This window comes from Enhydra lutris, unplaced genomic scaffold (genome assembly GCF_002288905.1).
Source record: "Enhydra lutris kenyoni isolate GAN:26980312 unplaced genomic scaffold, ASM228890v2 scaffoldscaffold19, whole genome shotgun sequence".
Classification (NCBI taxonomy): Eukaryota; Metazoa; Chordata; class Mammalia; order Carnivora; family Mustelidae; genus Enhydra; species Enhydra lutris.
Window position 1 is genome coordinate 15,666,704 of NW_019154103.1, and position 15,261 is coordinate 15,681,964.

Below are 15,261 nucleotides of genomic sequence, written 5' to 3' on the forward strand. Positions count from 1 at the left end.
GCAACTGTCCTCCAAGAGTAATCTTCAGGCTCCGTCAGGTAAACAGAAGGGTCCTATAGCTAAATGGGTTTGAGAAATTCGGGTACAAAAAAAGTTCAACTTTTTTTATTACGTGATTTTGGGGTTCTTTAAATATACAGGAAGGCACTGTGTAGAGCCATGCACTATTTCCTGAACTTGACTAAAGGCGTGACAGTCATGAGAATGAAGATGATAGTAGTAAGGCTTATCGAACATGTGCTTTGTGCCGGGCTCTGTGCCGATTGCTTTCTGTGTATGCTCTCTCCCTACATTCCCCCATGTGGTGCAGCATATGAGGGGCAAGGAGGCACAGGGTCAGTCTCTGGGAATGGGGGTACTAGTAGGCTGGGGACTCGGAAGGAAGAGCTTTGGATGGACTGAGCCTGAGATGCTTTGGGGATCTCCAGGCATGGAGTTCTAGAGCTCAGGAGAGATGGAGGTGCTCATTTGGACATTGTTGTCCCTAAAGTGCTCTTTGAAAGAAAGTGACTAAGGAGATTATAAATTTAGTAAGGATGGCAAAATAAAGTGAAGAACCTGGTACATAGCAGAGAGCAGAGATGTACAAAATCTAGCCTGTTGCAACAAACATTTGAGAGCTCTTAAAACCCATTGGAGAACAGGGAACCTATTCTGAGTCCTGTGTCTCCTCTCTCCAGATATATTTATAAATGTTCGTAGATTTGTTATCTCTTCCACCTGTAGTGTCCTCATGCTGATTTGGCAGTTCTGTGGAATCTATGCCCTGTTGTGTTCTTCTGTGACTTTGGGTTTATTTGCTGAGAACACTAGTGTGTGACTCTGCATTGTAGGGTTAATGTTAACCCTTGTTAAGGAAGCTTAAGCACACAATTTATATGTTCTCACCAAGAAATGGGTCAGATTCATGAAACTTCTTTGCCTCCAGGTATCTTTAATTTCAGAATAAAAGCCCATAATTTAGAAGTAAGGCCTTCTGATACCTTTTTTTTTCAATTACCTTTTTTTCTCGTTTAAAAATAATACATGCCTGTTGTTGGAAATAGCCCCATAAGTATCTTAAATCTACGCATTATTTCACAGCTGTGTTCCTTGTTTTACATTGATGAGTTTGTTTTAGTAGCACATCTAAATTGTTAGCATCAGAAGGTCAGTGAGGTAAAATTAAAACAAGTACTTTAGAAGATGGTAAACACAGAATAAATTTCAGCCTCATGTAAATGAGGTGTGATTTCCATAATAAAGCCATTATTGTTGTCACTGGTGCATAGCAATAAAGCCAGGGCTGCAATTACAAAGAAAAGAAATAATACAGCACCATACTTCCTTTAAAAATGGCAATTAAATTCATTGAAATCATATTTTCCACTAAAAAATAAAGAGATTTTATGTGTTCTCAATGGAATCTACAAAATCCCGTAAGTAGACTTTCTTAATGATAGCGGTACTAAATGACACATCCACTTGCTGATTTTCTTTTCCTTTCCCCAAGTAATTTCTTTTACTAAAAGACTTTTCAGACTACTTTGTCTACTACATTAATGACTCCTTGCTAATTTAAGTGTTTAAATTAAGTACTTTGAGAATTTGATTTTTTTTTCAATCTGTCATAGAACTTCATCTTAACACAAGCCTGCCTTTTTAAACATGGCCTTTAAAAAAAAAAATTTGTAGTAAAATATACATAACACAAAATTTACCATTTTAACCATTTTCAAGTTTATAATCCAAAAAGTACATCCACAATGTTGTGCAATCATCTGTCCATCTGTTCATTGCGAGAAGTTTTTCATCAACTCAAACATAAACTCTGTGCCCAATAAACAAACTTCCTATTCCCCATTTGTCCTAGCCCCTGGTGACCTCTCTTCTACTTTCTGTCTAGATGAATTTGCCTACTTGAGGTACCTCATAAAAGTGCAATCATACAGTATTTGTCCTTTTGTGTCTAGCTCATTTTAAGATAATATTTTCAGGGGCTCCTGGGTGGCTCAGTGGGTTAAGCCTCTGCCTTCGGCTCAGGTCATGATACCGGGGTCCTGGGATCGAGCCCCACATCAGGCTCTCTGTTCCACGGAGAGCCTGCTTCCTCCTCTCTCTCTGCCTGCCTCTCTGCCTACTTGTGATTTCTGTCTGTCAAATAAATAAAATCTTTAAGAAAAAAAAAAAAAAGATAATGTTTTCAACATTCATCCATGTTGCAGCACATGTCAGAATGTCATTCCTTTTTGAAGCTGAGTAATATTCCATCGTGTGTGTATACAGGAGCAAGCATTTTCACTGCAAACATTTTCACTGCATTATTAATAAGCCATAAGGCAATTTGGCCGTAAAAGACAAAGTCATGAAAAAGAAAAGAGGAGCTTCGTTAAAAAGGATATCATGAAATATGAAAAGTGAATGACAAAATTTAAAAAGACTTTACTGTGAAATATGAAACATTTGGATACATTTTATTTATTTATTAAAAGATTTTATTTATTTGACAGACAGAGATCATAAGTAGGCAAAGAGGCAGGCAGAGAGAGAGGGGGAAGCAGGCTCCCTGCTGAGCAGAGAGCCTGATTTGGGGCTCGATCCCAGGACCCTGGGATCGTGTCCTGAGCCGTAGGCAGAGGCTTAACCTACTGAGCCACCCAGGTACCTCTTATTTATTTATTTATTTTTAAGTAAGCTCCATGCCCAACATGGGACTTGACCTCTAGGAAACTGATGTGATTTTCATTAAGTGCAGCATTAATTTTCATTGTGCTGAATGGAAATCACAGTAGCTGTTAAACAACAACACGCCCTTACCCCTTCATCACCACCACCCACTCTGGAACAGCCCTTCTCATGTGGTAGTTACTCTATGCCCCAAAGAGGATAAAGGTACCTGCTCAGTGGTGGATTAGCCATAAAGCTGATGAAGTTTAAGTTTTAGGGCCTCTCCCTTGCATAAATCCCCTCTAAGATTTGATACCTAATTTTGCTTTGGCAATTCTTATTTTTTAAAGTAGCCTCTGCAAGTTTTATAGACTTCAGGCCCACAAAATCTGCATTTGTCTCTGGATATGTTTCTTCTATCTGAAATCGTGTACTCATCATTGTTGTACTGCTGGGAAACCAGCCTGGAGTCTGTTGTTCAGTATACTAAGTTATTTATGACTGGCTTTCTTCCTTGCAGAGTTTCTGGTCTGGGCTGCCAAGCTACCACGCTTTTCTGCGGAGTTCCAGAGAAACCTAGGCCATGGGTGTTTCTAGTCAGTCCCAGTATGCTCTCTTGGCTCTCCCGCTGAGCTTTGTCAGCACACAGCACTTGTTTGGCTCTAGGCACGTTAGAGAAACATGCAGGCCAAATTTTGAAAATCGGGTTCCTAGTTGTTCATGCAAAATACACATGTCCTTTTGTACTCTGCACAGAGCCATAAATAGAATTTTGTACTTACACAGTGGGAACAAAGAATGCAACTGCCAGACTTGATATCTAATCTTTAAAAAATTTAATGAGCATAGCATAGGAAGTTTCCTAAATATTAGGGTATCTTGTCATAAGTAAAAATGAGCCTCTGGCCTTTCATCAAATTGTATGATTTCATTAAACAAAAATAAATTTTTATAAAATTTAAATAAATCTTAATACATTCTTTCCTGTTCTGCTGCAAGGCATTAATGACAAAGGAATTATTCATCTGTATAAACTATGTCTTTTTTTTTTTTAAAAGATTTTATTTATTTATTTGACAGAGGGAGAGCAAGCACAAGCAGGGGAGCAGCAGGCAGAGGAAGAGGGCAGGGAGCCCAACGTGGGGCTCCATCCCAGGACCCCAGGATCATGACCTGAAACGAAGGCATTTAACTGCCTAAGCCACCCAGGTGTCCCAGACTGTGTCTTATATTATTCTTATTTTCTCTGTGAAGTTATAATAATAACTCAGACAATTCTGTATTCTTTATGAAGGGCCTATTTTGGGAAGATACCAACATAGTGTCCTCTTAAACCCTTTTTTCTTCTCAAACAAGAAAGAATGCTCAGTTTCCCTATTCCACCTCCCCTACCCCATTCCCTTTCCCTCCTTTCTCTTCTAGTGCTTTTCCTTTCCCTTCCCTCCCCAAAGAATCCCATCCTAAAGCCATCCTCACAGTTACCATCTGCAGAAAGGTGTTAAAGAATGGAATTCAGGAATCTCGTTCATTGCGAGGGGGCATCTCTTGGGGGGGGTGTACAGCCCCACATGAGGTGTCAGAACCCACGTGTGCAAGGGAGGGGACGACAGCACCAGGAGACTGGTCACAATCAAATAGGGCAGTTGATCAAATAGGTAAATATACTAAGAATAATGAAAAATAGATTTCTTTTTTTTTTTAAGATTTTATTTATTTATTTGACAGAGAGAGGCCACAAGTAGGCAGAGAGGCAGGCCGAGAGAGAGGAGGAAGCAGGCTCCCCGCTGAGCAGAGATCCCAATGCGGGCCTCAATCCCAGGACCCTGAGATCATGACCTGAGCCAAAGGCAGAGGCTTAACCCACTGAGCCACCCAGGTGTCCGAGAAATAGATTTCTTAACAACAGATAAGAGATTTATGAAAATTAAAAGGAAGGAAATTAGGATTAACCCTGTGGTGTTGGATTGAAATTAGATGTATTGGTGTGAACCGGTGCTGATGTTCATTATATAGAGATAGATCCAGTGATCTAGGTGTAAAGATCTAGATGCGTGTGTACGTTCATCCGTGAACCTCCATATATTCTCTAGCTCTGTCTGCTGGGAAGGTTTAGGGGCAGAAACACCCCAATAATTACGAGCATACCTAGCACCCAGTCGTGGTTTCTAAATGCCATGCTCCCCAAAAAGAAACCAGAACTGGATCAGGGAAGGTACAAGATGAGTTTGAAACATCTTGTCGGACCATTGGGGCACCTGGGTGGCTCAGTGGTTAAAGCCTCTGTCTTCGGCTCAGGTCATGATCCCAGGGTCCTGGGATCGAGCCCCACATCAGGCTCTCTGTTCGGCGGGGAGCCTGGTTCCTCCTCTCTCTCTCTGCCTGCTTCTCTGCCTACTTGTGATCTGCCAAATAAATAAAATAAAATAAAATAAAATAAAATAAAATAAATAAAATCTTAAAAAAAAAAAGAAAGAAAGAAAGAAAGAAAGAAACATCTTGTTGGACCAGAAATCAAGGAAGTACTTACAGAATGATGAGGACATAACAAAAGGCTCAGAAGCCATCTTCCAGGGGCTCCCATTAGTCAAATTTAGGATAATTTGGGACATCAACATGAAAATAATGGACAGTAACCCATTAAGTACATATGAGTCCATGTTTTAAAAATAAATAAGTGAGTAAATTAAGCATTCAATAAGGACAAAGGTATTTATTCAGTTTCAAAGTAATCCCACATGAATACTTAATAATCACAAAGGAAAACAGACTAACTTCACAGTGGAGAATATGTATGCATACGTATGCAGCCACTACCTTAATCAAGTGACCTGAATGAGTTGCCCAAGTCATGGGACGAATCAAATTTTTGTGCTACCCAACGGAATGCTATAAAAAGAGCCCAGCCTCCCTTCTGTGATTTCTGCCAAACTTTATAACCTAAATCACAGGAAAACATCAGATGAACTCAAATTTAAGGACTCTCTACAGGAAAAACCGACCGGTAGTCTTCAAAAGTATCAGTCTTAGGGGCGCCTGGGTGGCTCAGTGGGTTAAGCTGCTGCCTTTGACTCAGGTCATGATCTCAGGGTCCTGGGATCGAGTCCCACATCTGGCTCTCTGCTCAGCAGGGAGCCTGCTTCCTCCTCTCTCTCTGCCTGCCTCTCTGCCTACTTGTGATCTGTCTGTCAAATAAATAAATAATAAAAATTAAAAAAAAAAAAGTATCAGTCTTAAAAACCAAGTACACACAGGTGCAGTGTTTGGGATTAAAGGAGATTGTAGAAGCGTGTCAGCCGGACCTTTCTGCTACAAAGGAGGTGATGGAAACAATAGACAAATCTTGAGTGGGATCTGAGGATGGCAGTAATAGATCAGCATTACTTTCCTGATTTGATGGTCCCATTGTGTTTATGTAGGAGAACGTCTTTGTAGAAAATATACATTAATGTATTCAGAGAGGAGGGGCACCCAGGTCGCTCAGTCAGTTAAGTGTCCGACTCTTGATCTGGGGATTCTGAGTTCAAGCAACATATGTGGTGTAGAGATTACTTCTACTACTAATAATAACAAACTTAAAAATGTTACTTTAAAAAATATATTAAAACATGGAGTATTCAGAGAGTGATGCAGGATTCAGTTGGCAACTTTTAAGTGGTTCAGTAAGAAAACAAACCTGTGTGGTCAAACTGTACTGGCGGCTCTTCTAAAAGGTCGAGAATGTTTCAAAATAAAAGCTTTAAATTGCTAAGGTTGGGTTATTTAATTATTCTGGTTTCCAGAGTACATGTAGATTCTAGGCAATAAGTGGTAATGGTGGGTGTATATGGACCTTGAGGTCTGTCCTAAGAGGTGTCAGTAGTGTGGTCCATTCTGATGTCTTTCAACAGCTTGAAATGTGCTTATTTGTAGCTACTATGATCTGATTCGCTTTCCAAGTCTTATATAGCTTATGATTTCAATGCTAAAATCCCCTTTTTAAGGTTATTCTATAATGCACATGGCAATGACAAAAGACAAGGGTAATGAAGTCCTTGGCCCTGAAGAAATCTGTCCTGGAAACTACTGAAATAAATGGCATGAGAAACAATGGGTAGACTAAACTTAGTGTTGGCGATAGCAAACCTATCACTTCATCTTTGCTCTAATGTTAGCTATAAAGTTTGGTGTCTTTTCTGTTAAAAAAAAAAAAAGAGAACGAGAGAGAGAGAGAGAGATGAGTATATCCTTTGCCATGATACACAAACTAGTATTTGTATCATTTCTGTTTTAAAATGTCGGGTTAGGAGCACCTGGGTGGCTCAGTCAGTTAAGTGTCTGCCTTTGGCTCAGGTCATGATCCCCAGGTCCTGGCTACGAGTCCTGCCTCATGCTCTCTGCTCATGAAGAGCCTGCTTCTCCCTCTCCCTGGGCCTGCCGCTCTGCCTGCTTGTGCTCGCTCTCTATCTTTGTCTCTCTGTCAAGTAAATAAATAATATCTTTCAATAAATTTTTAAAAAGTGGAGTTAAACTACTCTAATTTCGGGAGCATACCACTGCCTGCCTTTTCCTGGTGGAGGGCTCTTCAAGGGGATTTACCTGGGATTGAAATGTGATTGCATCTCTGTAATTGTTCATGGCGCTTCCTGAACAGTCCAGCAGGTGGTAGTCTAGGAGAGGCACAGTTCTCATTCTTCCCCCCCCCCCCCCCCCCCCGCCCGCCTACCAGAAAAACAGAAAGAATGTAGACTCAGCAACGTGCCTTCTCCTCTCTGGCAAAAGAATGGGATTTCCAAGGTTGTTCTTTCAAAATGGGTACTTCGGCATACACAAGAAGAAGTATCACAAGAAGAGAGCCAATATGAATCTGTGTGTATGTGTGACTATGCAGTACACCAAAGCTCAAAAAAAAAAATTTTTTTTTTTAATTTCTAGAAATTCCGCTGGTTTTATATCTCTTTGGCCTGATTTCTGTGACATGGCTTTGGGGAGGCCTGCACATGGCTTACAGACACTTCTGGATGTTGGTCCTCTTTGTCATTTTCAACAGTCTGCAGGTAAGCTTATAATCTGGTTATTGATGGCACATGTATCCTCGTGAACACCGGACATGGAGTTTCAATGTCAAGGAATCAAGTGTCAACTCATAGATGAATTCTTAAACACACCATGCAGAGTTGTAGAATAAAATGATGGGGGGGGCTAAATCTTTAATAACTGAAATACAGCTGGGCTTCTAACTTGCTGATTATACAGATAGAGAAGACATAAAATATTTACCCTCCTTTATTTAGAGAATATCTAGGTAACTACAGAAAAATATTTCTCTTTCAGCAGGATTGAAGTTTATAAACTTTTCAGGTGGTAGCCATGGAGGACCTGTGCACATATTTGGATGGTGGCTGTATCTAGAAGTAGATCAATTGAGGAGTGAAATAGACACCAGTGTTCAAGCAGTCCACTCTCAAGTGAAATGAGAGTGTTTTGGTTCACTGAAAAATGATTGACATCCTCTAAGTCTGGCAATGCCCAGCTTAAATTAGTTTTGTGAGCGTGCTTGGATAGCATAACTAGAAATTATATAACTGGAGCAAAAATTAAAGCCTGACTTTTTTAGTGCTTTTTGTTAAAATGGAAAAAAGTTGTACCCTGAAATTAACAAATGGAACAAGTGAACTCATTTTCCTTATTTTCCAAAGTGAAAAGGTCTGTCCTGGACCAAAATAATTTCTTGAATTTACCAAAGATATCTCTAAACTCAAGTCCCTCTTTTGACCACCATCTTGCCAAGAACATGTGTAGAAAAACCCATTAGGATGATAGCATACAACTAAAATAAGACTCAAAGCATATTTCGGTTTAATTTTAAGGTGATGATTTAGTTAGTGACACCTTCTCTTCCAGCAGGATGCCTAATCAAATCATAATATGGACTTAGGAAGGGCAAAAAGTTTGGCATCAAGTTGACACAAGTAGATACACAGACATCTCTTTATAGCCATAGTGAGAATCAAGTGCCTGCTCCTAGCACACTGTGTTAGTGCTTCCCATACCAGGATGAAGGTGACAGGCCTGCTCCTCGAGAATGTGATGATTCAGGAGAGTAAACAGTCACTAGTGAGAGTATACTGTGGCAGGTGCTGTGCAAACAAAATGTTGTTAAGAGCTGAGTGAAGGGCCTGTTTATTCCCACCTGTGCTGGCCTTTGAGATGAGAACCAGAAGTGAGCCATTCAGGTCAGAGGCCCTGTCTGGTCACCTTTGAATCCCTAAGACCTAGGGGAGCCAGCACCAAGGTCCTCACTGACAGCCTGCAGATGTATTATTTGGTGGACCCACAACAGTACACTGAACAGTGTTTTAAGTAATTTAATATTTGTGGCAGATCTTTAAAATTGAGAAATTTCACATAAAAACTTGAATTTCTGACTTTTCGTTAATGGCAGTACCAGCAATTCTCCAGTCCTAAGTAGATGCTGCCCCCTTGAGATGGGGCATGTGACCTTATAAGACGTGATCGACTGCATTCATTCATTTCACCTGCCCTTGAGTTCGTGACACCTTTAATGCTGATTAACTAAGTGAAGAGTGTATGGTTAGAGATGGGAATTTCAGGCAGAGAAACAGCATTAGCCTGGGCAGTGCAAAGGGAAAGTGATACATCTTGCCAAGATTTAACAAAGAGCTGGGATGGGAGTGTTAAGAAGAAGAGCTTTGCAGTTAGGAAGGTAACCCTGGGAGCAGACATGGACATGGTAGGTTGAACTCCACGCCATGTTACCATGCTTGAACTCCATGCCATGTTACCATGCTTGGGTTGGGATGTTAAACTTCAGCTTTTAAGCAGTGGGAAGCCATCAGAGTTGGAGTTTTTGTTTGTTTCGTTCTGATTTGCTTTTTATGTTTTGTGAGTTTTTAAATTTTTTTAATTTTGGTTAAGAATGACATGCTTATACTACTTTTTAGAAAGGTAGCTGGAAACAGTTAGGAGGGTATTGAAATGTGGAACATCTCCAGTTGGGTGGGCTACTATCAGATTCCAGCCCATAATGCTCTGGTGGCATACCTGGGAATAGAGAGTAGGTGATAGGTTTGAGGGCTGTAGAGGTAACTATCAATGCAATTTGGTTTGCCGATGAAATGTAGGAATGTAGAATACGAAAGAACAACTCAGGGCACCTGGGTGGCCCAGTTGGCTCTTGATTTCAACTCAGGTCAGGATCTCAAGGTTGTGGGATGGGGCTCTATGTTGAGGGCAGAGTCTGCTTCAGATTCTTCCCTCCCGCACTCACTCTCTCTCCACCTCTCTCAAATAAATAAATAAATAAATAAATAAATAAAATCAGAAAGAAAGACAAACAAATGCCTGGCTCAAGGCAAATGCTTGGGAACCCACACCTTTAGTCAACATGAAGATCAAATCCAGCACAGGGTTCTAGGAAATGTGCAGTAAGTTTGGTGAGTTGGTAATATGTGGGAGAGATTAGTAGTGCTACCAATATTTTAGGGGTACCTGGGTGTCTCAGTAACTTAAACATCTGCCTTTAGCTTCACTCATGACCCAGGGTCCTAGGATCAGAGTCCTAGTTCGGGCTCTCTGCTCAGTGGGGAGCCTGCTTCTCCCTCTCCCTCTGCCTGTTGCTCCCCCTGCTTGTGTGCTCTCTCTCTCTCTCTCTCTCTCTCTCTTGCCCTCTCTCTGACAAATAAAATCTTAGAAAAGAAAAAGTCTACCAATATTTTAGTTAACTAGGTACTGGAAGAGAGCTAGTGAAAGAGATTGTTAATGAAAGGGAACCAGGTTAGAACAGTTTGGAGCTGCTGGTAGAAAAGAAAGCTTCAAAAGAAAACAATACAAAGTCTGTCAAGTGTAGCGAAGATAAATAGGATAAGAGCTGAGGGCAGTGTGGTCTAGTGCAGTGCTCCCTGACTGTGGTTTGCATCAGAATCACATGGACGGCTGACTGAAACACAGACTTCCTGATCCAGTAGGTCTGGGCAGACCCGAGAGTGTGCTTTTGTAGCAAGTTCCCAGATGATGCTGATTCAGCTGGTCTAGGAACCACAGTCTGAGAACCAGTGCTGTAGTAAAGCATGATCCTTACTCCACCAGCCCATCTTATCTGGTTGACTCAGGCTGAATCATGGATACAAATTGTTTTCTACTTTTACTTACTTCATCTATGAAATGGGAATAAATACTACTTAGGATTATGGTATGATTTAATTAAGGGACATAACAAATATAAAGCAATTGTAGATAACTTCACATATAAGGAATAGTTACCTTTATTCAAGAAGTTTAATGGAGAATAAAGAGAAAGGAATAGCTTAGGAAGGATGTTTGACTGATTCAAAGGAGATTTGTTTTGTTTTACTTGTGAAAAGAACTAACAAAGGAGAAACTGACAAGTGGAGGAAAGACTCTGCTGTGGCCAGATCACAGACAGGGCAGGAAGAACAGAAGGGATGGAGGGTGGAGGAGAGGTATTTCTCTCTCAGGCTAGGGAAGGAGGGGAAAAAAGGTAAACATGGAAAAACCACTTTAAAGCTGGAAGTGTGGAAAGTTGGAATTTGCATCTAATGCCCTCTCTTTTCTCTGAAAGTCAGGAAGCAAGGACATTTACTGAGAAAAATGGGTTGAAAGCTTGAGCTAAAAACAGTAAAAAGTATGGAGCAGCCTCTAGGCAGAAAGTAAATAGCAAGCTATGGTGGGTTGGAAGGTGGTCATGAGATGGACTGCTTATAGGGGAAACCATGGGCTTCAGTGGAGGTTAGACACCTGAAATCAGTGACTGAACCACTCAGCAGTAATTGTAGAAATGTAAACCTTAAAGTAGAAATGGTAGCCAGCGTAAATTATCCAACCACCTACACACAGAAAAGTCTGTTGAGCTCTTTAGTAAAAGAGATCTCTTGCAGTATGCCTGGGTGGCTCAGTCAGTTAAGCGTCTGCTTCAGTCAGTCATGATCCCAGAATCCTGGGATCGGGTCCCACATCAGGCTCCCTGCTCAGTGGGAGCCTCCTCCTCCCTCTGCCTGCCGCTCCCCCTGCTTGTGCTCTCGCTCTGACGAATAAAATCTTAAGAAACAGAGAACTGTTGAGCATTAAATGATAGTTCATGGGGAGATGTAAAAAAAATCATTATGATCTATTTCTTAGAGGAACTTAAAGCTAAGTATAAAAATGAAAAACATTTCAAATCCATATGTAATGAGCTTTATTCAATCTTTGTGGCACTATTGAAGCAATGAGTACATTCCTGGTACCAGTGCTCAGTGAATCATTTCTAAAAGGAATGCCTGTTAAGAAACAATTAAAAATATGATTTCACTAGCATTTATTAGGTTTCATTTGGTTTATAAACTGCTTCATGTCTTCAACTTGGGCATTTTCATGGAATGTGGCTATATAGTAGTAAGATCTTCCAAGTATGTCCCATGAAGCCTTAATGGTTATTATTATCTTTTTTTTTTTTTTTTTTTTTTTTTTTTGCACTGGCCTTTGTATGTTTTTTAACTGGCTTTTGTCAACACCTGCAACCACCAAAGTATCTATCTTATGCTTGGCTACTGTATTTTGCCCAGAGGAGATTACTGCCTCATTTTTTATCCAGACTATTAATGTATGATAGATGCTCAAAGACTAATAGATAAAATATATTTTTATAATATTCTGAATTTTTACATATTTATTATATGACGCAGTTTTTAAAAGAGAATCTTTTTTTTTTTTTTTCAAGTAAACTTTACCCACAATGTGAGGCTCAAACTCATGCCCCAAGTTCAAGAGTCATATGACTTACTAATTTTGGGGGCCAGGTGCTCCCAAAGGAGAATATTTTAAATGTTTTTTTGTTTTTTTGTTTTTTTTTTACTTGAGTGTAGTTGACACATAATGTTACATTAGTCAGGTGCACAACACAGTCATTCAGCATCTCTCCACATTATGCTGTGCTCACAAGTGTAACTACTGTCACCATACAAGGCTATTTACAGTATCATTGACTGTGTTCTCTACACTGTGCCTCTCATTGCTGTGACTTCTTCATTCCGAAACTGGAAGCCTATATTTCCCACTCCCTTTAACCCATTTTGCCCATCCTTCCTCTCCCATCCTCTCTGGCAATCATCAGTTCGTTCTCTGTATTTATAGGTCTGATTCTACTTTTTGTGTGTTTGTTTATTCATATGGCATTTATCTTTCATAGTCTGCCTTATTTCACTTTGCCTAATACTGCCTAGGTCTATCCCTGTTATTACAAATGGCATAATATCATCCTTTCTTAAGGCAGCATACATTTCATGTATGTAGATACTACACCATTATCCATTTGTCCATCAATGGGCATGTAGGGCTTCCATTCCGTGGCTATTGAAAGTAATGCTGTAATAAACATAGGGGTGCATTTATCTTTCAAATTAGTATTTTTGTTTTCTTAGGGTAAATACCCAAAGTGGATTTATTGGGTCATATGTTATTTCTATTTTTAATTTTTCAAGGAACCTCCTTACTGTGTTGCACAGTGTCTGTTCCCACCAACAGCATATGATGGTTTCTTTTTCTACACATCTTCTCCAACACTTGTTATTTCTTGCCTTTGTTATTGCAGCCATTCTGATGAGTATAAGGTGATATCTGACTGTGGTTTTGATTTGCATTTCCCTAATGATTAGTGATGTTATCTATCTTTTCATGTGTCTATTGGTCATCTCTATGTCTTCTATGAAAAAAATCTATTCAAGTCCTCTGCCCATTTTTTTTTACTAAGTTCAATTAGCCAACATATAGAACATCATTAATTTTTTATGTAGTGTTCAGTGATTCATTAGCCGTGTATAACAGCCAGGGTTCTTCACATCACGTGCCTTTCTTTATACCCATCACCTGGTTACTCCATTCCTCCACTCCCCTCCCTTCTGCAACCCTCAGTTTGTTTCCCAGAGTCCAGAGCCTTTCATGGTTTGTCTTCCTCTCTGATTGTTCCCACTTCAGTTTTCCCTCCCTTCCCCTGTGGTCCTCTGCGCTATTCATTATGTTCCATATATGAGTGAAACCATACGATAATTGTCTTTCTCTGCTTGACTTACTTCACTTAGCATAATCCCCTCCAGTTCTGTCCATGTCAGTGTAATTGGTGGGTATTCATCCTTTCTGATAGCTGAGTAATATTCCTTTGTATATATGGACCACATCTTTATCCATTCATCTGTTGAAGGATATCATGCTCTGCCCATTTTTAAATCAGACTGTGGTTTTTTTTGGGGGGGGTGTTGAGTTGTATATGTTTTTATGTATTTTGGATATTAACTGCTTATTTGATAGATCATTTGCAAATATCTTCTCTCATTCAGTAGATTGGGGGTTTTTTGTTTTGTTTTATTGGTGGTTTCCTTCGCTATGAAAAAGTTATATATATATATATATATATATATATATATATATATATATATATATATATATTTAGTCCCAGTAGTTTTTTTTTTTTTTAAAGGGAATCCTAATCACTTGAAATATTATCAGGAATTTATTTTCACTTTCTGAAGATTCAAAGTTGAGCTTCCAACCATCCAATACATTTGAGCCTTTAAAAAAATGTATATGCAGTACTTTATAATGCTTGATGGATACAAATACAAAGTGAGGTTAAGAAAAATTATCATTCTAGGTATGTCTGCTATTATTTTTATCGCTTAATAATCTTATTGACCATGGTGGCCACACCAGTGCAAGACTCACCTCCTCCCAGCTTTCTAGCCCTAGCACTGAAGGAGCTTATTCTCAAATAGGAAAATCCTATGTAGGACTTAAATTACCCTCACCTTGGACCACAGACAATGAAGAAACCGGTCACATGGTGACAGATACTCTGGCCAGGCCTGGGTCATGAGCAGACTCCATTGGTAGAAGGAGATGAATTGATCTGCTCGATCTCACAAAACCACATAGAGTGGAATTCCCAGCAGAGGAAAAGGATGCTTTTATCAATAAAAGGAGTGCAACAGTGATAGGTAAGCTAATTTAACAGATATCCACTATATGTATTTTCTAAATTTTCTTGTTCATTCGTGTAAGTTTGGGCAAGGCCAAAAACAGCCATTGTCAAACCACTGGGATACTTCATCTGTGTAGCCTCCATTTATTATGAATATCCTTGGTATCTCTTATCTAACCAATGTCTCTGTACCCTCCACAAGAAATTCCTAAGAGACCATGTTTAGTATATTTAATATTTTTCTAATTCCCAGATCCATTCATCCAATAGCCATTATTTTTTAAAAAGTGAATTATTAAAGTATTATTTCTAAGATTTGTGCTAATGTTTATACATCACAGCTTTCTTAGACTGTTTAGTTGAAGGTATATTCAAACTGTGTGACGATAATGGGAGTAATCACCAAGCTTGATACTCAGCTGGTAGGCACTGCTCCAACCCTATCAGTTGTGAAAGTATTGAAATAGCTAGTGTTTTAACTTCGTGCGTGTGTCTGGTTTCTAGCCACTTAAGGAGCATCTCCAGACTTCCAGCAGGTGAAAGACTAATGCTTGGCCAGACAGGGAGCCTCCAGGAACCTAACTCCAGCTCTAGACCTGTGGCCATCCCGATTGGTCAGTGTCTGTGCCACACTCATTAAACATTTT

At 39.7% G+C, this 15,261-nt stretch overlaps 1 protein-coding gene across 1 annotated transcript in view; it reads left to right on the plus strand.

Moving 5' to 3' along the window:
• LOC111148290 (adhesion G protein-coupled receptor V1) overlaps positions 1-15,261 on the plus strand; it is a 507,584-nt gene that overhangs the window by 430,987 nt on the left and 61,336 nt on the right. Inside the window, exon 87 of the mRNA XM_022504771.1 lies at positions 7,558-7,679. Within this exon, the coding sequence (XP_022360479.1) occupies positions 7,558-7,679 (122 nt within the window). The remainder of the gene's footprint in view (positions 1-7,557; positions 7,680-15,261) is intronic.